We start from the raw sequence: 25,594 nt of genomic DNA, 5'->3' as shown, positions 1-25,594 counted from the left end.
AATGAAGAAAAATAAAGCTTTTGTTTGTTGGCTTTTTGTCTGCTTGGTTGTAGCTATTTTTTAAAACACATCTTTAAAAAAAAAATGAAGATGTTGTACAACTACATGTTTTCTAATCAACAGGAAGAAGTGTACCTGTTAAGCACCATTCTGTTAAAGTACAAGGCTGGAACTCGTACAGTGCTGGAAAGTGAAACAAACTGCAGTGATTCTACTAAAAAAAAAGGGGGGAAAAATCAGTACTTGGTGTAACATCAGTGATTTGCTATCCTTACAAGTGCATAAGTGTTTAACCCACTACTTTTCTCCAGTTCACTCACTTTTCCCTTCTTTTCAAATGAATTACGTAGTTGAAGACTTACTTGCACATTCCTAATTTCCTAAATTTTTTCTAGATTATATGATCATCTGTGCAACCCTTTTTCTTTCTCCTAAAAGGATATTTTATAGACATCTAGATTGCAAAAGCATCTGAGGATAGGGTCTTCTTTTCAGATGTGGAGATCTACAGTGCAGTGTAGTCATCCAAGTCCCCTTTACAGCCAATGGAAAGAAAATGGCGCTCCTAGGGCATGATTCAGCTCAGCCTGAGACTGATATCTAAAATAGGTCAGATGAATAACACCCTGCAAGAAACAATTTCTCTACACTGAGTATAAAGGCATATAATGTGTTTACTTCAGATACGGATGACTTAAATTAGGTGAAGTCCTGCCCTGCCCTGGCTTCCTGTGCTGTCGGTGCAGACTTCTGAGGCTCTGCCCTTGGAAATAACTGGGCTGTGTGAAAAGCACCAGTAACATTAGGTGAGGTTATACCTACAGCACAGGAGCTGCTTGACCTCAGAAACATCTAATCCACTGGGAAAAAAAAAAAGAAAGAAAGAAAGAAAGAAAAAAGTTGTTCTTGGAGAGGTTTTCAAGCAGGCTCATTAGAAAGTTGCCATGGAAACATTCTCTTCTATTGGTAGAGCACACTTTGACAATAAACTCTTGTGGGTGTGACCCTTCAGACTTAAATTTTGTAAGGCTAGTAAATGAGGCCTCCTGTGAATTTCTCATGGGCATTTCTATTCCCTCACGGAACAGCAAAGAAAAAAATGTATGCTGCTGTTCCACATGGGGATGAAACAGAGCCATCTCCAAATAACAAAGAAGTCACTGAGCTGCGCACAGCTTAAGGAAATGAAAGGAACTCCAGACTTAAAGTTCAGCCCCCATGACAGGTGAGCTTTGTGCTTTCTTGCTCACCAGAGGAACTAGCTTTAAAAAGGACTGAATCCATTACCACTACGGAACAACAAATTGCCTCAGTCACATGTGCCTGCCATCCCTGATGCAACATCTTGGTCATAAAACAGTGCAACGTAGCAGATCAACTCATTCTCTGGTATATCTAGTATCTCCAATGCATTTTATCAACAGGTGCTTAAATTGACAGTAATACAATGGCATCCTTGCTCAACCGAAGTGATATTTCTGTCTCCAGGAAATGCAGGATTGATGCAGCCATTACACTGCAACACTGCTCAGTTAAAAAAAATAAAATAAAATAAGCAGATTATGCTTTGGGACCTTCAGTCCAACTTTTAAAGACATCTGAGACACGTGTCCTTACGTGCTTGTGCTACAGCTGAAAGCACAGCCTCAGCAATCAGGTTATGAGGAGCTTTTGTAAACGGTTTTTGTTATGCAGATAGAGTGACGATTTTTCAATAGCCACGAACAACAGCAGCCTTGCTAAAATCGTAAAGAGGAATGCAAACAAGTTGTTCCTGAAGAATTAAGATAGCTACAGCTTCTGTATCGGTAGCAAAGGTATCTCAGGGTACTGTGGTAGTACAAAAACCAAGCAAAAGAACCAATCAAAAGGGGGTTGAGGGGGAGTGAAGAGGGAAGAGAAAGAAAAAGCAAACCAAAGACCTTCTTTATTCCTCATTTTCCTGGATTTTTTTCAGCTGTCTCATGAAGTCTGACTTGATACTGCCCAGTAAGTGGCACACAACAGAGCACAAGAGGTATCCAGTATCCAGTGTCTCGACAGCAGTTGTAGCCCAGACATAACACACCTTCTCAGATGCATTTAACATCATTTCTGATGCATATCCTAGTGCCATGGTAGGTTCCAGAGCTGAAGAAGGGCTACAACACTGAAGCACCACTTAAAAATACATTTTCCAGCTGGGGTATTTCAGGTGAGGTGATCTAACTTACTGTGCAATGTGCCACGACACCTCACCGCTTTTGTGCCTTCCTGGTTCCAGCTGTTCTCTGGCACAGAGCTATACAAAGAATGATCCCATGCAAATGCAAGGCCAAGCCTTTCCAATGGATGACAGAAGGCCACTACTCAAACATACACCAGCAGTGTGCCCTTGCAGCAAAGAAAGCCAGTGGTATTCTGGGCTGCACAAGTGGTGGTGTTAGCAGAACAGAGGTGATCCTTTGCTTCTGCCCGCTGATGGGGTTGCTGCACATGGAGCTGGGTCCAGCTCTGGGCTGCCCAGCTACCATGGTGTGCTCCCATGTGTGCTGTAGAGTCTCCTCCTTGGAAATCTTCAACAGCTGCCTGGACATAGGCCTGGCAGAGGTTGGGCCAGATGGACCCAGAGGGTGGAAGAGATCTCTGTAGATCATCGTGCACTTTTTGATTTTGTCACATCTGCAAGCTGCCCTGAGCATGGCTGGGAGCTGAGAGCACGGAAGGCACTGTGAACCTCCTCTACGTTTTTTCCTCCAGATACATTAGATGGTTAGGACATAATTTTTCAGTACCTCTCTTTCACTCTTATTCTATGCAGAGTCTGCAATACTTGACAGACTGAACTGCTCTTTGTGGTAATCCTTAACACCAAACGTTTCAGTCTAGTCCGTTTCCTAACAAAGATGCTACATAATAAAGAAAAGGGTTGATAGAACTGAAAATGTTTTATTCCTTTAACCATACATAAAGTAAAAATGGAGTAATTGAGGTGAACATGTGCTACAATTAACACAACCGATGAAGGATGAGCTATTGCTCCTATTAATTACTGCTATATTTACTGATTCAAAAAGTGACAACCATTAGCTTGGACCACATATTAAAGCATTTCAGCTACGGGGCAACGTGGCGCAGTTAGATATAGGTCAGACCAGCACTTTCAGCAATAGGCTCTGCCTGCATTTTCTCTTAATGAGTTTACTCCTAAAACAGAAAAGAGGACACATTGGCTCCTTTCTGCTGAGTTCCTATCAAACCAATTAAGAGCGTGAGTGCAAGACACAGGCAATTTCTCTTTCTTTTTCCTGAGGAAATGAGCTCACTATTTCATTTGTTTTGGATCTCAACCTTTACAGCATATCATTTTAATTTTTAACCTGTACACAGCCCCGAGACCATCACTGTGTCCATTTATGTTTCCCTCAGATACCTTTCTCTGTACAGATAGGTCATTCTCAGCAGGGAATAGAAATGTGCTGCGAGCTCTGGCTTGGTTACCAGCTCCCAGGAGAGTTCACTTGAAAGGAACTCCAAAACATGCAGTCTCTTCATTCACAAAATATTTGCTTTTACAAGGCAACAATCCCATTGTTTTCAGCAGTGACCAAATATACACCATTTCCTTCGTCGTCACATTGCAGTCTACGTTCCCTGGGGGATCCAAGTTTAGCCCTCTGGCTGTCAGGAGAGCTCTGGAGGAAGTCCTGACGCCTGCTCTCCTTTCCTCCCCTGCAAGGCTGAGACCTCAGGGATCAGCTAGCCCAGAGGTGACCTGGAGCACACCTACAGAGCACTAACAAGAGTGAATCCTAGAGAGCACTTTGTTCTACCTTTCCCTCAGCACAGACTTGTCTATACTTACTAATGTGTAACTTGACACGCAGAGAAAGAGGAACAAGACACTTTTGATGCTTCCCCATAAAATCTGAAAAGCTAAGATGCCAAAACACTATGGTGTTTTGCAGAGAAGCACAGGAGACAACTCCGCTTCTAAGCAATTACTTTTCACACAGTAATCTCTTCTGTTGGAGCTTCCTCAAGTGCCAGGTATTCACTGCCTTATCTCTTGTCATCTATACCTCTGCTAAAGTTGTATTCAGTTTCTGTGTTATTCCTTTACCTCCCCATTGCCGTAACCTTACACAAACACACACATGCACATTTACAATGGGGCCTTGAAAATTTCTTTCGTTGTCCAAAAGATCAGCAATTCAGCTTCATGCTGATGACAGACCTGCTAGTTTTTATATGCACAGGGATCTTGGATTGGGGTATATCCTGCACAGCAGCGTGGATTCACAACATGGTGTGTCAGTGGTAGTTCTTCCAGGACATACCCTGTATTTCACTTTTTCATCTACCAACACCAGCAGGTTTGTGTGGATGGCAGGCCATGAAAGACTTATCCCTGGCTGCCCAGTCTGCACTGCAGAGCAAGGGCACCACATCATCCTTCTGATATGACTTCAGCATAATGCTTCACCCCAAACTCTTCAAATCACTGGAGAAGTGTCCAACTTCCTCTCCAATGCACTTTCTCAAGAGCCTGAAGGTGACAGGGAAACACTCAAACCAGTTCTGATGCAGTATATCCTGTTGTTGCTCAGCCCCTGTGGAAGACCGTGCTGCTTGTAGGGGAAAGAGATGCACTGCACAAACTGCCTATCACTCAGGGTACTTTCAGAAACCTGTGCAAGAGAAGCTTCAAACTGAAGAGGGTAATGCCTTGCTTTTCCCTCCTACATTCAGTGTCAGTGCATGCCTGTTCATGAAAATCTGAGCCTCAATCCAACTGACAGTGGCAGATTTTTGCCATTCTTTTCAATGAGAGAATAAAATCCTACCACAATACTCTTAAAAAAAAAAAAAAAAAAAAAAGTAGAAGCTAAACTAGGGTGATTTTTAGAAGTCAGTGGCTTTTTTTTTTTTTTCTCTCTGTACTCTCATCAGGAGAAATTTTATATGCACCCACAGAATTACTCAACAACTTTGGCTGGAACCAGTCTCTGAAGATCACAAGGTCTGCTTCTTGCTTAAAGGAAGGCTAACTTGCAGAACACTGCCCCAAGTTACAGGCTGAAAATAACTATTTTAACTACTCCTTCTGATGTCTCAAATAGAATGGATCCAGAAACGCAGCAAGAGTGGCTTCACCAGTGGAAATGCTCTGAGTTTCTGTCTTCCTTCATTTTGCATTTTCTTTGCAAGTACTGTTGGGGTGCCACAATGTGATTTGTCACCAGTGCATGCATCTCATATTTATTTATTATTTTAAAGCAGTGTGGGAGAAGATGTAAAAGATTTTTAACGTCTATCAGGATTCCATTCTGAGTGGCTGGTTGAGAATATCTGCCATACTGTGATAAGGCATCCTGCACCACATAGCCTTAAATTCAGACTATGAAAAGAACATATGCCTCTGAACAGGCCAAAAGCAGGGCAGGATTTATTTCCTCTACTCTACTTCATGAAATCAAGCGTGATCTTTAATTAGCAAAATCTAACACTGGTCTGGAATGCCAAGCAGGTGGCACAGACAGAAAGGGTTTCTTAGAGAATGACACGTGCAAAGAGATAATCCTGGTAAATAAACTTCTCATTAATAGGCAACACAGCAAGTCAACCATACAGCAATGTTACAACTTGATAAACTGCTGGTGCAGATGTTAGGAGCACCACCATGCACTGCTTCCCTTTCCAGCTTGTTTGCTTTCTAGCAGCTTGCAGCAGAGGTGGATTGCACGTGCTCTTAGTGAAGTCCCTGGGCAAAACAGTGACAACGACCAAGACAAAATGCTACTCTGATTTTAGAAGTTGTATTTGATTGTTCAAATAGAAACATCGGCCAAGGAAAAACCCATCTTTCTTTGTTTTTCTGGAAATCACTCAATGAAACTCCTCTGAAACTGGAAGGGATTTTTTCTTTCAGTAGTAATACTACAAGGAGATTAATTCTGGATTCTGTATGAAAATTGCTTGGCCCTTTCTAAATATATTGTTATGGCAGCTGAACCAAGAGCCATCAGAGCACCACGAACAAGACATCTGTACAACACAGTAGATGCTCAGTAGATGCTTGGCTTTGAGGCTGAAAATCATAGTATCACAGAATCACCAAGGCTGGAAAACATGTACAAGATCAGCCAGTCCAACCATGCACCTATCACCAACAGTTCTCACTGCACCATGTCCCTCAGCACAGCATCTAAAAATTCCTTGAACACCTCCAGGGTCAGTGACTCCACCACCTCCCCGGGCAGCCCATTTCAGAGCCTGGCAACTCTTTTGGAAAAGTAGTATTTCTTGATATCCAGCCTGAATCTCCCCTGGCACAACTTCAGGCCATTCCCTCTAGTCTTATCACTGGTTACTCACCACAGCCTCCCTTCAGGTAGTTATAGAGAGCAATGAGGTCTCCCCTGAGCCTCTTCTTCTCTGGAACAAACATTCCCAGCTCCTTCAGCTGCTCCTCATAAGGTCTGTGCTCCAGATCCCTCCACCAGCTTTGCTGCCCTTCTCCGGACACATTCCACAGCCTCAGTGTCTTTCTTGCAGTGAGGGGCCCAAAACTGAACACAGTACTCAAGGTACAGCCTCACCAGTGCTGAGTACAGAGACATAATTACTCCTCTGAACCTCCTGGCTGTACTATTTCTGATAGAAGTCAGGATGCCACTGGCCTTGGCCACTGGAGCACAAACTGCTGGCTCATATTCAGCTAAGCATCAATCAATAGCCCCAGTCCATTTCCTCTACACAGTCTTCCAGCCACTCCACCCCAAGCCTGTAGCATTAACCTGTGGTTTCTGTGGCCGAAGTGCAGGACCCAGCATTTGGTCTTGCTGAACCCATTGCCTTCAACCCAGCAATCCAGCCTGTCCAGATCCCTCGTAGGGCCTCGCTAACCCAGGCAGATTGACACTTCCTGCCAACTTGGTGTCATCTGTATGGAATAGGATTTATGCTTGAAATCCAGCAGCTTTCCTGCTCATCAGGACAAATAGGTCCTTTGTAACTTAGGATAGCCTATAATGCTTCAATTAATTGTGTAATAAAATAGGAGGCACTGCTTTTGTAGCAGCCCTTATATTACTGACATTGATTGTTTAGCTATTCAGAAAAAACTCCCAAAGTCTGCCACATAACGATGTCCCCATGCTGGAAAAAGGCCATAGTAATTAATGTATAGAGCTGATAGAGACTGAAATTATCTTCAAGTTGTACTGAAAGACAGAGCAAGTAAAACTTCTCTGGAATGGATTCTGTTTCTGGGGAAGATAATACCAGGAACTGCACAGGATTGGTTGAAGAATGACTTATTTGTAAAAAGAACACACGACCAGTAGCTCAACACAGGCTCAAAAACAGAGTAGCCACTTGTATGGGGGCATGGAAATACACCTGAAATGGGAGGTACTTTCTGAGGCTTCTTCCTGACCTGGACAGGCAAAGCTGAAGTGAGCAGCAGGGTTCACCATTTTTAGGTTAGGGTTCACCATTTTTAGATTTTATAATTCAGCCTAGGGGCCAATCCAGGGTCTCAGGGCTGGGGAGGGCCCAGGGCACACAGCATCCCTGGGTGGCACGAGGGAACTGCCTTTGCTTAGCTTAAAGAAGGCTCAGGGAGGATCTGAGCGTTGACTGCAGCTGTCTACCAGGAACACGGGAGGTGCAACCTGATTTTTCTTACAGGTGCTCAGGTGAAAGGACAAGAGGCACTGGGCTCACGCTGGAGCATGGACAACTCCCAGCCAGGCTAAAGGAAAGGACTGCCACCACGAGGGTGTTCAGACATGAAACAGGCGGCACCCAGAGAAACTACAGGGCTCTGTCCTCCCCAGGGTATCCAAACTTAACTGAGCTTCTATGACTCAAACCCATGGCGCCAAAAATCATTTCTCTAAATATGCCATCTGCACCAGAGGCCTTCACAAAAATGTATGAGCCAAAGCAGAAAAGCTATGAATAAGCTGAGAGGGGGCATCTGCCCCCATTAGCTACTCCACTGGGCAGTTTAGTAGCTGCTGCTGCCTCCTGCATCTATAGAAGACATGAAAGCAAAACACTAGAAACATTCAGGAAAAAGGAGCACAGTGGGATCCCATGGCACCATGTTAGCATAGGCACAGCAAGCCATCACCAGAAACACAACTGGCTTAGCTCTTCATTCAGCAATAGCCTGTTGATTCTCTTAGCACACTGCCATTTAGTCACTGTACAGAAAACAAGCACATCTTCTGATTGCTCACACCTGACAGGAGGACATGAACACCTTCATGGTGCTTGAGGTACATAGGGGTCAACTGATGGTGGACAGCCGACTACACATCTGTGTCCCTGCCCCTAAGTTGCCATCTGAAAATCCTATTTTCAGAGATTGCAGAGATCTAATCTGTCCAAACTACTTGTCTGGGGGCGTGCCTGATATTCAGCTATTCTTTGTGCACTGCTACAGTGGGTCTAACTTAATCTTCAACCACACATTCCATGGCCAAGGAGATAACAAGTTGAGGGCAGCAATCCCTAATAGGCCCTTTTCACCCTCTGAGTGGGAAACCCTGCCACAGGGCCCCAAGGACCTCACAGACCCTCCAAAGAACCACCAAAGCTGTACCAGTACAGCTGCGCAAAGGACAGTAGGCCCTCACCTCCCCACCTCTATCCTTTGGGATCATGGTAGAAGATACCACCTTCTCACACTCCAGTGGTGTCAGTGAGAGATGGGAAAGGACAGCTGATACAACCCTTGAAACTCAGCAGTTCTTAATGGCTGCCTGCGGAGTGTCAGTATGCTTTGTCCCCTCTCTGCTGACCTCCATCCCAGGCAGCTGCAGCGTGCGTGAGAACCCCCTTTCCTGACCCTCTTGGTACATTCTTGCAACCGTCTTGTGTCTAGAACCCCAGTCACTGAGCAGACACAGCCAGTGGCAGTTGATCCCTGTAACATCAAAATGTTTTATTTCGAGTACAGGGTATGAAATATCCACAAGAAATGGAGACTGACAGAAATGGGCAATGAGATTGAGCTATGGAGGTGGACCTGCCTGGCAGTGACATAGAGCCCATGGAGGTAGAGCCACCTCTCTGGAAGATAACCTGATGGAAGTGGATCTGCCTCCGCTGGAGCAGGCCAGTCACCAAGCCATCACTGTCAGGCCGACCAGAAAGAGACTGCACCACCAAGATCACTGCAGGGTGCCAGGATCTATCTGCTTCCCTCTAAATGGCCACCTTGATGCCAGTGCTGATCCTCCTACCCCTAAGTTTGCCCTTACCCAGGAGAGCCCCAGCGCAGGGCAATCCCATGGGTTCACACAGAGCCTCCACTTTCTGGTAATTCTTCTTCGCACAGCCAAGGCTCCTACAAGCCCCTCCTTCCTGTCCCCCTCACTCGTTCCTCCCCAAGACCTCTCATCTTTTCTTCACCAAGTCTTGAGGAAGAGGACAGGGCAGGGACTGCATTCCTCTGAGCTGCCAGGGCAATGAGAGGAGTCCAGCAGAGGCACCTAAACTCCCATGGGCCTTGAACACGGCGGGGGGTGCAAGAACTTCTTAAGTTTATCCTTACTTGGGAAAGCCCCAACATCTCTCCAAATGGCCGCCTCAACGCCGGTGCTGATCCTCCTATCCCATGAGTTTGCCCTCACCCAGGAGAGCCCCAGCTCAGGGCTATCCCCTGTGTTTACATGGAGCCTTCATTTCCTGGTAATTCTTTTGACAGCCGAGGCTTCCATGAGCCCATCCTTCCTGTCCGCTTCCCTCATCCCTCCCCAGGGGAAAGGACGGATCAGAGAAGTGACAGAGGCAGCTGTTCCTGTGGAGAAGCAGACTCGGTTCAGACAGAAAGTGCTGACCATCAGCAGGAAGATCCAGTCCCTGGATCAGTGGGAAGACGCTTCTCTTGGGCTTTTTGTGCCCCGCAGCAGGGCATGCTGCCCTCATTGCCAGCCCGAGGAACCTCCGCACTGCACTCACTGCTGAGGCCGTCCCTGCCCTGCCTCAGCACCCTCTGCCGCATGACGGTGTATTTTACATATGCATCATCAAGGTGTGTATTATTATAACTCTCAGAATACCTTCCGCTCAGCAGCTAACTGGTTAATGAACAGAGCTGCCTGAACCGAGAACAAGAATTAGCATTTGGCAGGACAAACACGTAACTAAAGCGAAAGGTTTCAGTTCAAATTAACGCCAGACCTTCTCTGCGTGGCCGCCACAAGCGGTTAGTGCAGCCACGTCCCACACGCGGCCTGGCACAGCCCGCCCTTGCGGCCGCCCCCTGCCCCGCGCCAACATGGCGGCGGCTCCTCCCCACAGAGCGGCCCGGCCCAACTACGCCCAGGCAGCGGTGCGCGATCGGCAGAGCCAGGGCTGACGGCGGGACTCAGGGAGGTCGCAGGGCTGTGCTGACCCAGTTATGGCAAATAACTGCGTGCCGTCTGATGCACTGCCTGAACGCGTCCTGAACATTGAGAACAACACGCAGCCCTGATTTGTGTTTTGATACAGGAATTTGAGAATAGGTTTCAAGTTTGACCAAAAAAAAAATCTTTTTTTTTTTTGCTTTAGTTGCAACTCCTTTCTCAGTCAAAACAAATACATCACCTGCAAATTTTCAACCCATAAATCTGATCCCATCCCTCTACCAGACATTAAGTGACCAGAAAGAAATACCTCTTCCTTCTCATCATGCCTTATCCATGCCATCACTATTTGGCAGTACACACTTTGTAAACAGCTGTTTTCAAGGATAAGGCACAGGAAGAGTAAAATTTCATCAAAAATCTTGGATGAACACCCTGAGAGCTCACTGAGAATGGCAGCCACTGCCATCAAACCAGGGCGAGGGGTCAGATATCCCACTAGTTCTTTGTTTGTTGTTCTCCATATATATATATATATGTATATATATAAGCGTTACTTTCACAGTGATTTACACACTTTATATGTAGCCCAAGACGATTCTTCATGAGTGTGGTCCAGGAAAGACAAAAGGTTGGACACCCACATCATAAAGCTTCCTGCCTTCATACACAAGATGTTGTGGATGCAGCAGAATGGCTTACACCCATGCTCTTTAAAACGTCTTAAAGCATCAGAGGAAAGAATTTTACTATATTTCACTCAGTATTTCTGAGACGACTCTCCTATTTTCTCAACGTACCCCAGGAAAAGGCAGGAGGCGTATCAAGTAAGTAGGTAAATAACCGAAAGTATCTGCCCAAAGCAGAATATTCACAACATCCTGAAGTGCACTACTTAAAAGCATTCAACATAGCACTCAAAAGCTGTGTGACTGAGCAACTAAAGCAACTTTTAAAATGCAATTAATAGTTCCTCCTTATGAACGAGTCTCATTTGGCAGTTCTTGCAGTCACAGAATCACAGAAACACCAAGGTTGGAAAAGACCTATAAGGTCATCCAGTCCAACCATCCACCTATCGCCAGTAGTTCTCACTGAACCATGTCCCTCAACACAACGTCCAAATGTTCCCAAACATCACGAGTACTCTCATTTATTGCAATGGGGTTAATCACACAGATACTTCATACAAACACTTCTCAGTTATTGCCTTCATTGATTTTGGGGGTTTTTTTGTGTCATGCATCGCTACAGAACCTTCTGATTCACTGTCTTTTTAAAAAGATTTAAGTGCATTTCTTTTCTTTTTTTTTTCTCCTCATTTTTAAACTAGGATCTTTCACTTGGGGAAGTCCAACTGCCTGGGTACCAAGGGTACCAAAGCATGTATGACCTCATACAGCAGTCACAAGTGTCTTATCCATTCTAAATGCTGCTTGGTGACTTCAACGATCAGCTTACTGCAAACAAGAACATACAAATATTTTCTAGCAATGATGACAAGCATTACATGTGTCATGTGCACATGCAGTTTACAGTATGCAATGAGGTACTAACTAAATACATAAAAGTAATCTGTAAATAGAAAAAGAAGATTCTGAATGAAATTAAAAAATAAACCACGTAAGATTCATTTTCGTGCGTACCAAGTTTGCATGATGTATCATTCATTGTAAGTTTGGAACTGTAAGTTTGGCTAGAAGTCTATTTCATAATTAGACGAGTCTTAGGATATTTGCTACCTTATTTTCACAAATTCCCAATGCGTTCTTTGACTTGCATAATTTGGGCTGAGGAGTTCAAGGTCCATAAGGTACAGCATCATTTTCTTTAGAAATAGAAATTAATCTTGGCACAGCCATAGAGAGAGATTTTGGCACCTAAAGCATTTGCTGTCTTCCTTCTTCCCTCCTCCGGGTTCCTTCACAGGAGTCTCCATGCCTTCCTCTTGATGGGCAGCAGTGCCAGCAAGCAGTGGGGCTCACAGATACCATTGCCAAAGGCTGAGGAGAAGGACTATGGGGGCTGGAGAAAGATGTGCAACTCCAAGCCTAAAACACTATACCCTCCTGAATGAGTCTTTTCATACATGTGAAAACAAAATCCTTTTCCCAGTTCAAAAAGTTAGTTTATAACAGCACTTATGCCTTACAGGCAAAATTTGCAAGTGAAATTTCAAAGGTGAAATTTTCTTTGCCACTTTGAGATCTGAAGACACTGGTATTCTGAGTAGGCTTGTCCAAAGCATCTGAATAGATCTGTACTTAATAAACATTGAAGTAATCAAAGCTAAAAACTTCTAAAAAGGACACAAGACTTGCTTCCCATGAACAACATGGAAGAGAGCAAATACAAGAGACTGAACATAACAGGTAAACACCAAATCATCAGGGAAAATATCCCAAAGGTTTCATTTAAGTATCAGTGCAGAACTGGAGAAAAATAATTATGCACATAGCGTTACTGTAAATGACAGATAATAAAACAGAAGGCTCAAATTATTATTGCTGCTTCAGAGGGCTAGTAGGCAAACACAATGAGAGACTAAATGACAAGCCACTGAGCAGAATTTCACTTCAAAAATCCTACTTCACTTAAATAGCACAATGAATTCTAATTAATGGGAAGCATTAGACTGGAACATAAGGCAGCAAACATCACTAAAGAATAAACATACTCTCTCATGAAGGAAAATTTGCTCTGATCATGTGGTCAAGCTGACAGAAGCATCTTCCAGGAGCCAGTAGATCCAAGTTATAAGAAGTGCTGTAATTACCATTCTCAGCTCTTACGCTTCCCCTGCCTTGAGAACAATTAAGCCTTGAGCATTAACCCTGGAGACAAGAATAATATTAACAAGCCACCTAGCAACTGCAATAACAACAACCTGCTGATATTTCAGGAATGGAGAAATGCTGGGAAGGGTTAGCAGACCAGACTGATAATTGGATTATTTGATTATTTACAAGATCTACAACTATGCATCCAAACTCAAGCCATGGCCACTGTCTAAGTGAAACTCAGGTTCAACACCTAACAGCCAGGATCCCCTAGTCTTCCAAGCTGCTTTGACAACTCCCAGGAGGGGTTCTGAACTGTTGTGCCATGTAGGGGTTCCTCCACCTCCTCATCTTGTGTCTGCAGCAGATGATTCCTGCCACTGGAGCAGCCAAGAGGAAAGGACTCGGCTTTACGGCCAAATGAAGTAAAGTTAGGAGCAGCCAGTACCTGCTCACTGCAGCAAAGAGGGCTGCAAACTGTGCTCACGGAGGAGCTGCCACACCAATGTTCAAAGAGTCTGGGATAACCATCTTCCACACCCCATCTCACGTCAGCATGCTGCATCTTTGCATAGTGAGGCAGTAGGTCTCTATGTAATCAGTTCTACATTTGATAGGGAGAAAAGGGGGAAGTTCTTTACAGAGAAAGAGTGGTGAGGTGCTGGAACAGGCTGCCCAGAGAGGCTGTGGATGCCCCATACATGGAGGTGTTCAGCACCAGGTTGGATGGGGCCCTGGGCAGCCTGGTCTGGTATTAGATATGGAGGTTGGCAGCTCTGCCTGCAGCGCTGAAGTTGGAACTTGATGATCCTTGAGGTCCCTTCCAATCCAAGCCACTCTATGATGCTATGAAAGGTGCACCAAGTACCTTAATAGACACCTATCTCAAAACCAAATACACACAGCATGGAAAAAGCAGTCCTTTTTTGTAGAAGAAACAGATACCTAGATGTCATTAAACACTTCCAGCTCAAATTTGGCCTGCATTATTCCTGTGAAAAATCAGAATTCACTCTCTTGAAGTGAGGCAAGACATTCATTATCAGATGATCTATATGAAAAATAAACTATCGGCTAATAGCTAATGTTAACAGTAGCCATTAGATCTATAGTATTTCCTTCTGTAATTCTATTTAAGTGTTCAAGTTACCAGAAAGAAATCAACTCATAAAGTAAGAACTTTTAAAAGTAACGTAAGATGTCCTGCTATAGATTTTCTAGAGATGTCCACTAATTTTACTAACAACAGAGTTAGCCTGCATCCAGGGGTCAGGAAAAAAATCACTGCTGTTGTTATTTGAACAGCCATGAAATAAATTTCATAAAATTTCCATAAATTAACTGTGAAAAAAAAATGTGTATTTTGGGGGGTTATTCTATTTTCTATGCATATATTCCTCCACGTCTCCTAGGTCCTCCATGCTCTGTTACATTTGTAAAAACATTTTATACTCTATACCATATACAAGTAGCGTAAAGTATAGATCCCCTACCCTATGATTCACATTGACACCAGCTTTGATTAGTAAGTTCTGTATTTTAATATTTCAGATCTTGGCAAGCTAAAGAACAGCACAGCTTTGCCAGAGATGTCTTAGATTTGCTCATACGGCAGTTTTGATAAAAAAATATGGACTGCAGGCCAAATTATGTTTTGAGTTACCAGGTTTGCATAAGAGTCAGAGCATAATTTGGCCTCTCAGATATTCAATTCTGAATTATGATAATGTTCAAGGCAGAAATAACATAGATTGTCTTTAAACCAAGCTTTGAAAGTTAGGAGAAAGAGCCATCTCTCTCCTTAGGCTAATCTAACAAGGTACTGTACTACCAAATGGGAGCAAAGAAAGAACTCTGAAGCTCCCAAAAGATCTCATTTTTAGACTACATTGTAAGGGAAATAGTGATTATTAATAGTATACATGTCTGGTAATGATCACAGCTTCAGGAATAGAGGAGGAAATCAATATAAATTAAGCAGATTTAGCATTCTGCTGTTCACATTGTGTTCAGCAGCAAATGAAACATCCTACCCTGCAAAACATCAACTTCAGTGGGAGATTAAAGCATCACTTGGGATTTTGCAGCACAGCTGACATCAGAATCCCTAAATTTCATAGAACTCTTTCTCTCCTGGTATTTACATTCTTGGTTCACTTCTTAGGGTGCTACAATTGCTGTTCTTCCCTCTTGGTATTTGACAGAAATACCCACTGTTCTCACGTCATCATGGAGCTTGCATCTCTCAACTCAGCAAAGCTCCTCAGGATGCAGTTGAGAACAAGGCCATTTGTTGCCAGGAGAAAAGATCTCAGCCAACACAGAACCACGGCCTAAATGAATCCATTTTCAGTTTTCTTAATGATATCTGTTTGGTAGGTGTTGGGCATTTATCTTTGTCCATAGCGATCATCAAAAAGAAAATCCAATACTTGGAACAACTCGCTGTAAGAGAAAGTTGATGTACTTATACTTGTTACTTCCAGTTATCTCCAAGCTAGCTTAAAAATTCACAGCACTTAAACTAGTAATAATAAAAAAGCTTCCTTCACACGCTGATCTGCTTGGTGAGTCTAGAGAAGAAAGTTTAGCTTTCAGTTGACACAATTCAAACTAAAATAACACAGATATTTGTGGGACACAATAAAAAAAAAAAAAAAGGATAATGTCTAAAGAGTAAAAGACTGGTGCAGATCTGGGGGGCTACATCCATTACCGCTGTTTAAAAGTACAAAACCCCAGAACAGAAAGGGAAAAAAAAAAGAGATTCCATTAAAAGCAATCAGCACACCACTTGGAGGAACTGCAAGGACTTCAGCTACCCACACACGAGGAAAGAACTGGTACAGTTTGATTTTTGAAAGCTTTCATTCCTAATAAGTATTCATTGTCAATATGAAAGGAAAAGGACAGGCAGCCTGGATCCAAACTGCCTTCCTTATTCTCAAACCCAGATGAACGTGAGCTGGCTACAAAATTACTGACTTCAGGAGAGGCACTTAGTGTCAAACTGAGTGGTACTGGCTGAGCAAGCTGCTTATCCAGTCCCCTTTCCCAACACCACACCGTTTGTCAGGTCTCATCACGTTGAGAAAGGGGGGAAGGGCACTACATCAACAGAAATGAGGCAGCATCACGCAGCAGCAGCAAGAGACTAAGCACCACATGCTGCCGTTTAATGGAGAAAGATGATGCCTGCAGTCTTCCTGAGGGAAGCGTTCAAGGGGCTGATTGCAGCTGCTATGACAGTAAGGAGGAGGATGACCAGAGCAACTGCTCTCACGTTGTCCCAGTGCACAGCTTGACATTTCAGCTGGGAAACCAGTGGAGGTCTCATCACGTGCATCTGTTTGGTAATTGCTGCAACTTCCTCCTCACCAAGCTTCCAACTTTGCAAACAACTGAAGATGCAACCAAAGGTTACCTTTACAGACTTGAAAATTCTGAGCCTGTAGCTACTGGAAATCTGGAAACCAAGTTTCAGGCCATCACTAGATACAACTTCTGTTGCTGGGCAGGGAAAATTTGGGAGGAAAAAGATACCAGCAAAAAGTCTTAGGAGCAAGCTGTATGATTTTACCTCACTTTGTGCATAGGTCAGACTCTCCTCTGACCTACAGCAGTGTGTGCATTTAGCAGAGAAAACTGTCTGGGGACAGATCCTTTGTTTATTTAAGTCACTGTTGGACTCCCAGCAGCAGTGGAGTGATGCAATTTACTACTAGCCAGAATCCTGCCTTTTGACTTGATTTGCACTTGTACCAATAAGCACATGATGCATCCAGAAGCCTTTACTCGTGCAATAGTAATACATCAGAAAAGCGAGACAGTAAGCACAGCACAAGAGCTTAAAACAGAAGATCTGCAAAAATGCAAATCCCAAAAGACTACTGAGCTCCCACTGTGAGCTGCTGGCAAATTTGGTGTGCTATGACCTCTTCCCTATGGCAACTCTGAGGGAAGAGGCAGGCCCCAAAGACTCACTGTGTTTCAAGATGCCAAGATACCCACAGGTGTGAACAGCAGGTAGTAGTGACAAGGCAGGTCATCCACAGTAGCAAATGGCTGAGCTCCATGAAAGCATTGCCAAGCTTTCTGCCACACAAGATCCAATGCTGCAGTCTTCCCAGAGATCACTTACTAAGCTCAGAGCAGCCCACCCTGAAACACTGAACACCACCACGTTCCTGCAGATGCCACAGAAATCACCATCCCCACCTATTATAAAAGCAGCTACGTGACAGAAATACCAACAAGACTTGCTGTAGCCAACCACTGTGTCCAGAAGAATCCCACTCCACACAAGGGGCCAAGCTGGTTGCCTCACAGATATGGACACCAAAAATTCAGCTTTCTTTCAGGTGAATATTCAGGCAGAGCAGACAAAGCCCAGACTCGTTTGAAGCTAAGGCACAGCTTTGTAATGGAAAGAGCAGGAGAAAAACCTCAATGTTAGTTTTATTTCACAATCTATTTGCTAGCAGCTTTATGTTAATTTTTGAGAGTAGGAGGAGGGTGGGTTTTATTTTCCTTCCCATTTTATTAGAACAGCAGAATACCACATCCAATTGCAAGCCTCTCGTTTGCTTTATATTAATCAACTTGAATTTGGTACTTCTTAGATATCAGATGAAAAATGCTTCCAGTGGGAAGATCTCCCCAAAGCGTGGTCTATTAGCCAAGTTTGGGGGTTTGCTGTGTTTTGTTTTGGTCTTCTGGCTGTGGTGTCATAACAAAGAAAATGATACAGAGTGCAGGTACAAAGACAAGGAAAAAGCTATAACCCCTCAAGAGGGGAGACGATTATGCTATCATTTCATTCACCTTTCTGCCAGGGACATTGTTTTTGCACCCTCCCTCCCTCCCCAAAAGCATACTGACAGACGTCTCTCCATGGCCTCTGCTGAAGGAACACAGCCAGTGGCACACACACAGAGCCAGCGAGAGATCTGTCAGCACCTTGTGATTACAGAGTGCTATCAATATAGATGGTATTTTTCATAACAAGAAACTAAGGGGAGAAGTCAAGTAAATCCCCATGAAAACACGCTATGTTTGTGCATGGGCTAGGACTTGTGCTAAAGCCTGTCTCTTCCCTGGCTTGCAAAGGAGACATTACCCTCAGAAGAACGACCAACTCCAGCAAAGCTGAAAATCAATACACAAGAACAATGTAATTAACTATATTAATTGTTGCTACAATACACACAGCTCTCTGGGTAACACACAGTACAAAAAGTGAAGCTTACTTCCCTGGTTTCTTTCTAGAATCTTTCTCAAAAACAGTCTTTTCTATTCCAGTTAATTTGAACATGGAGCTCCTAAGGTGCAACCTTTAAAAAAGGAAATAACTAAATAACTACACAGTAGCTTTTTTTTTTCTCCTTAAATTAAGCACGTGACACAGAGCTTATTCTGAGAACGCTGAGTTCAGTATCAGCTTTGCTTCTAATCTTCCCCTGCTGAGACCAACGCAATCCTCTCCTGCAACATTGGCTCTGACATGCATGGATTTCTAAGGTGAACTTTCAGAGGAACTCACCAAGAAGCCCTGCCTTTGGGAGTGTTATTCACACAGTGATGTTGGAATTGGTTTCTTATAATGAATGCAAAGCGATCAACTAGGACTGTTATGAAAACCATGTTTTTAAAGAACTATTTCAAAGTAAGGCCCGACAGTGCCACTGAGCAAAACTCAAATCCTTAGCAATAATTGAAGGAAGAGCCTTTGCACTTGAAATGGTGACAGGGTCCTCCTGAACAAACTTTCATGAAAGGTGTAGAATCAGCTGCTGTGAGCTAGACCAAGGGTTTCAGTTCCACGTCCCACCTCTGTCAGCACTTGAACTGCAGCAGAACTCATCACTTCAATTCATTTTAACCCACAAAAATAAATTGATTAGATAAATTTGGACAAGACACTTAAAACAGTGTTGCCAGGTGCTTCTGGATATGAAAAGCAGAGTGGGAGCTTTAATGCAGTTAGCTCTTAGTCACAGGAAGGTGATAAATGCAGAAAGAAAACATCCTCTGTTAATGTTTGTGTTTACCGTTTTCCCAGGTTTAAAGGCAATGGATGTTTCTCTGTCTTGCACCTTCAGACAGCCAGTTAAAGCAGCAAAGCCAGTAACACCAGCATTCTGACTTAACAGTATTTCATAAATGATGAGAGAAGGTGCAGGACAAAAAAAAAAAACAAAAAAAACAGGTGCGAGTTCTTCCTAATTTCTTGTCCTCTGGTATTTATTGCTTTCAGTAGATGAAAATTCAGCCAACGTTAAACAAGTACTCAAGCAAAACAACTTACATAATTAAAAAACTTGCTCTGAAACAGACACTGAAATTTGGTTACAGAGACAGTGGCAAATAAAGGCACCGAAATCTTCATTAGGGACACACTGAAATTTCTAGAGCAAAATAATTTTTCCACTTCATCCCAAATGGTCCCAGTAAATAACATTCTTTGTAGCTCTGCCATAGCCCCTTATCAACACCCTGCCAGTGCAAAAAGACCAAGGGAACCTGTAAAACCATGAGCAGTGCAGCTCAGCCCTCCTCATATTCTCTGCCAAGAGGGGCTGGTGTGTGGAGGGAAGGGTCTTGCAGCTACCTCATTACTCTGTAGAGAGGTCAAGCTACCAGGTATCAGCGTACATTTGCTTATTAGCATGGTAGGCAAGATACTCCTGGAGGGATCTGTGGAAGCCTTGGGAAGTGCTAGGCTCCTCCAACTGCTGCAGTTGTGCGCCAATATCTTGCAGTGAGCGAGGAGAAAATGGGAGCTGCACAACAGCTGCTTGAGGTTGCACTGCTGAGCAAACACACAGTGACCATCTAGCAACACACTGCTGCACACCTGCAGGCAACTAGCCTGGAGCTGCTGCTGCAACAGCCTTCCTCCTTTCCCACACACTGTCATGGCTGGTTTTCAGGCTCAGGTCTTCATGAAAAGTTTCTTTTTGTTTAGCTGTACATAATCATTTTTATGGAGATCATCCTTTCTTTACAGATTGCGTTGGTTCCTCCCAATTCTAACTCTTTTGCACGTAAGTGGAAACGTTAACCTCAACCTGATATCACTGTGTCCCTTGGAGCAGCAGTCTTCTGTCCCAGCTGACATGCCTCAATAGCAGAATCACAGAATCACAGACTCAGCAGCTCAACATCTTCCAAGAACTTCAAGAAATTTGCAGTATCTGAGGCTAGGAGTCTACAAACAAGTCTCATCTGATGAAAAAAAGTTGATGCCCATCTCCAACACTTCAACATTTTTGTCATGCCGTTCGGACACATTCATTTTCTTCAACGCAGAGAATAACAAAGACATGAATCATTCAGATCCGTCCATCACACAGCGCTGGCAATACCAGATAGTGTGTTTACAGTGCTTTCACAGTTACGTGAATCAATCCAGCGCACATTTGCCAAGATATAAAAATAAATGTTACATAATGCACAGTTCACAATCAATACATCGCTCGCACGCATCAAACAGAAGAAAACAGCACGTGAACTACTATGCAACAACTGTCCTAAGAAGCAGAAGCTGCAATTGTCATCTGACCCAAAATTTGGTCTCGTTCTTTGGTGAGCACAAGCAGCAATAAAGATAGCAGAGTAACAAATACAGCAATCCTCTCGGATTGTCCAGGAACAAAGTCATCAAGCACAGTCAGAAGCATTCAGCATCTTCAGATAATGTTTTCTACTGCCTAGGCTCAAAAAGGAAATGTTTTTCCTCCAGACTGACAGAAACCGATGAAATATCACTATTAGTAACGATGATGAGAGATGGAGAGATTCAAGATAGGGAGTTCAAAAGCAAACATGCTGCAACTTAGCTCTTGGGGGGGGGACCACCACCCACGATCTCAGAGAAATAGCCTTTAGAAGTAGCATCTTCCTAGCAGCTTCAACTTTCAAATGTTACGTGCACATTAACAGATGTTTGCATGGAAATATTTTAGTGACACGTACACTTCTGCCTTTGTATTTTATCACTAAGTTTTTTGATTGCAAAATAAGTTTTCCGTGAAGCAGGCAATTAGATAAAACAAGTACCTCTCACACCAACAAAAAGCTTGCATTCATCATTATTAAATGCAATCATGACCCAGTTATACTGGTGCAAGTCAGGAACGACTTCCCTGCTTTCACAACTGCAGGAAAATAGAACTCTTGCCACCTATAACGCAGCCAGGGGGTTTTGTACTGATTGATTATTCTGCAGCAGTTACCATAAACACCAAACTGGATCTTCCTTTGGAAACTGAAATACCATAAAAAGCCTTTTCATTTTTAAGGTCTATAGGATTTTATACAGCACAGCCCTGGGAGATGAACAGTTTTAGCAGAGCAGCCTGTTAGGGAATCCTCATATCTTAACTTCTGCACAGAAAGTCTGCTGGAAAACATGTGGACACCTGTTGCTTTGAGAAGGCTCGTTTTTGTCTAAGACAGCAAACACAGCAAACTGCACTCGAACAGCTACAAGAGAAACAAACAGTCCTAAAATTCCTGATCTCTCCCCACATCTTTCCACCCCGTAGCAATTTTTAGCATTTGAGAGAAGCAACAGGAATGATTGCGCACCTCAAACCTAAGAATGGTGAAAGGTTATGGAATTTGGAAACACTCTCTAAGGCAACAAACAAATACTGGAAACAAAACCACAGCTCCCAAGGGCCGTGTTCCTGGATTCATCGGAAGGAAACAAGCTAGCAAGTTGGAAATCTGCGGTCCTGAAAGCAGCGGCGTTCCTGAGATAAGGCTCCAAACCAAGAAGTTCTGCAAGCGTCTCCTTGTGCCAAAACCAGGGAGGGATTCACAGCGCTGCGTATTGCTGACAACTTTCTTGGACAGAAGTAAATACAGAAGGCAGAAAGGAGAAGAGGGGTAGAAGTTGCAGGGCATACACTGCAAACGCGTACAGCGACAAGAGGCAGATGTGAGCAACAGCTGTCTCTGAAGCTGCGGAGAGGGAACAAACAGAGAAATGAAAGAAAGCGGAGGAATTAAATCAGGCTCACCAATAGTAAAGCTATAGCCATCGATGCTGAAAGTAGCGCTCCGGCATTTTTTAAACCCTTCCTTTCTGCTGCTTGGCTCTGTCATGATCCCTCCAGCTTGTCCCTCCGGCTCAGGCTGTCTCCCCGCGGCTGCGGCACGCAGGGCTCTGTGCCGGTGCTCCGTGCCGGTGCCCGCCGCTCCGCCGCTAGCGCCAGCCCTCGCAGCCAGCCGCGCACATCTCCGGTGCGGGGAGCCCAAGCACGCGCCCAGCCGCTTTCTCCTCCCCCAGCGCGCACCGAACTGCCGGCCCGGCCCAGCCTCGGGCAGCGGCTCGGTGGCCAAACCCACGGCCGAGCTGCCGAGTCGATAGGACAGCTGTAGCTGCCAGTTCCGCGTAGGAGTTCAGCGCGCAGTCAGGGAAAGATGAAGGGTCCCGGTTCTATGACTCCTCTAGCTCTCGAGGCTTCTGATTTACCCTCGGATTTCAGCCCTTCCAATGCAAGCTGAGTGTTTCAATCAGTCCGGACATAATGAATCAACCCAAGATTAGAATACATCATCAACCATCCACTTCTTACACGAGCAACAAGTCTCTGGAAACACAGCCAAAAGAGGAGTATAAAACATGCTTACCAAAAAAAAAAATCTTGAAGGACAGTGAGAAATAAAAGCAATTTAGCAATGGTCATGGTAAACTGAGCAGAATGTACACACGCTCAAGGAAAAGCCTTTTGAGCTCCTGCTCACATGCCCCATTTATAAACCTCCCTGCAACTTCTTTATTTCACCTCGGGGATATTTAATGTGGATTTTTCTCCACTGAAGGCAAGCCAGCCCTTTTCTATGAACAGACACTATTTAGAGTTGGGGCTGAGGAGGTTTTCCCAGAAGGCAAGCAGCAAGTCAAGTTTTTATAAACAGGAGTCCATGCCGATAGCAGGGGGCTGGAACTAGGTGATCTTAAAGGTCTCTTCCAATTCAAACCGTTCTGTGACTCTATGAAAGCACTGGCAATATCCTAATGATGCCACTTCACATAGAAGTGTGCAAACCTTGTACTGTACTGGAATGTGTGTTAATATAGGAACCAGCTACTAAAATGCTCCCTCCCTGCTCCTGCTGGCCACACCATTCCTAATGCAGGCCAGGATGCCGTTGGCCCTCTTGGCCACCTGGGCACACTGTGAGCTCATGTTCAGCCGAGCATCAACCAACACCCCCAGGTCCCTTTCCTCTTCACAGTCACCCAGCCACTCGTCCCCAAGCCCATAGAGCTGCATGGGGCTGTCATGCCCAAAGTGCAGGACCCGGCACTTGGCCTTGTTGAACCTTATCCCGTTCACCTCAGCCCACTGATCCAGCTTATCCAGATCCCTCTGCAGGGCCTCCCTACCCTCAGGCAGATCAACACCACCTCCCAACTTGGTGTCACCTGCAAACTTACTGAGGGTGCACTCAGTCCCCTCATCTAAGTAAGAAGAACAGAAGTAAATTCCAGGTGAATTTGGCAGGTTTTACAATGGCCAGCCTGTACACCACATGAAAACACTACCCTTCATGAAGACTGCATTCAAAATAATAGGAGAGAGTTTGCTCAAAGCTTAGCTAAGGCATGCCAAAATGTTTACAAAACATCAGCAAGCCTGGTCTGTGTGTAAGGTATAAACCCCAGCCCTACCGTATACTTAACAAAAGCTTAAGTCAGATAGAAATAGTGCACTGTAAATCCCCTCTCTTCAAAGGATGGGTGAGAGCCACCCCTCAGCTCTAGTCCAGTGATATAAATCCCACTTAATTCAAACCCAGTCAAGAGCCTCAGCCAAACAGCCTTTTCTGTTAACAGGCTTTTAAAAATCATTTGACTGTTCAATACCACAAAACAAATTCATTAGGAAAAGGGCTGTTAGTGGGGCTTTTTGTTGTTGTTGTTGATGTTTTGGTGGTTTTTTGTTTTTTTACAGAAAGCAGGACCCAGTCTTCCAGTTTTCTTGGCCTTTCAAGACCAAAACATGAAATAGCAGTAAGTACTTCGATATAGTATTTCCAGCACTTGCACCTGCAATTATCTATGACCTCAGAAGGGCAAATATCAGCAGTATTAAAAAGCTGCTGTTCTGGAGTTGCTGCAATGAAGAATTTTCAAACAGTTTACTGGATTGTATCATTTAGCTGCCTCTCCCAAACAATATAAAAACAGAGTGAGCATAAAGGGCTTCCAAGGAATCATCTTCTCTGTCACTGGTTATATAGGTCACACACCTACATAAGCACTGATGCTCTGCTTAGAGAATTACTCACACTTTATCTAGAGAGCATGAAGTGTTATCTCAAGGAAAAGTGAATGGTGGAAAACTCACCTTTAAGTTTTTTATTATTATTTGATGACAATGAATTTTCTTTAAACCATAAAGTGTTGGTTCATCAAAAAAAAAAAACACAACAACCTGTGGGAAGATGATCATGAAGTTTCAGTCTAGTTTCTTAGTTCCATGAAAGAAAAAAGGCAGATGCAGCCTTGCTTAAATGTGGGAGAGTTGTGTGTGTGTAGGAGAGTTGCATTAGCATTTCTGCTCTCAGGAAAATACCCTGATCTCTGAATTACTGCCATGCTGATCAGTCGCCCTCACTGGAGCATCACCCACTTACTACAGATTGCAAGAGAGAGAAAAGGACTCTGTCATTCAGCAGCTATGCATGCCTACGTTACTTTACAAAGATAACCTTGTTCAAGTCCCACCTGAAATTCATTCAAATAATTTTAATAACTTCATGAGTTTATTTAGGTCAAAGCAAACATCTCCCCTGGGAAGAACAGGAAGTCATTCAGCACAGGGAACTGCTAAAGTTCCCTGTAAAGTAAAGGCTGGAGAATGGATCTCCCCTGTTTCTGAGACAGCTCGAAACTGGCTGTTTGCAGTGGGATGCTCTCTCCCTTCAAAATGGCAGAGGCCTTCACCTCAGGTGGAAAGGGAAGCGTTTTAACCAGCAGATTTCTTCAACAGGGAAAGAGCTTCCTCCCTGCCCTGGTAACAACTTCATCTAGCTCTTAAAAAGTTACCAGACTGTATCAGTAACTCCATACCTGATCCTACCTGATTCTTCATGTTTTGCTGCTCAGCTCTTGGCTAGATGAGAGTTCTGCCCTCCCAGACAAACCCTACAGATTCTTGTGGGGGGGTACAGTACATTTTCTACCTTGCACTGCCAGGTACCAATATAAATGGTTAGGCAGCTCTTGCTGCTACAAGTTCAGTGCTGTGTAGAGCCATCCATGTATGTCATTTGTAAACCATCTGGGGGTCCTTTGAGATGAAAAGCACAGTGTGAATTGAAAATATTTATTATTATTGCTGTAAACAGACCAGAGTATCTATGGTAACATTTAATTCATCAACACACAAAGCAGCAATTCTTTTAATATTTTCCCCCCTTCTCAATGTGTGGATGAGTTGTATTTTT

General features: G+C 43.9%; 1 protein-coding gene across 3 annotated transcripts in view; it reads right to left on the bottom strand.

Moving 5' to 3' along the window:
- Positions 1-25,594, bottom strand: part of LOC125695811 (dual specificity Calcium/calmodulin-dependent 3',5'-cyclic nucleotide phosphodiesterase 1C-like) — a 305,234-nt gene that overhangs the window by 258,963 nt on the left and 20,677 nt on the right. For all 3 annotated transcript variants that reach the window (XM_048950775.1, XM_048950766.1, XM_048950772.1), the window contains exon 2: positions 22,156-22,728. In XM_048950775.1, the coding sequence (XP_048806732.1) occupies positions 22,156-22,240 (85 nt within the window). In that variant the 5' untranslated portion in view covers positions 22,241-22,728. The remainder of the gene's footprint in view (positions 1-22,155; positions 22,729-25,594) is intronic.

This window comes from Lagopus muta, chromosome 7 (genome assembly GCF_023343835.1).
Source record: "Lagopus muta isolate bLagMut1 chromosome 7, bLagMut1 primary, whole genome shotgun sequence".
NCBI classification, from domain to species: domain Eukaryota; kingdom Metazoa; phylum Chordata; class Aves; order Galliformes; family Phasianidae; genus Lagopus; species Lagopus muta.
This window is presented reverse-complemented; position numbering and strand designations above follow the sequence as displayed.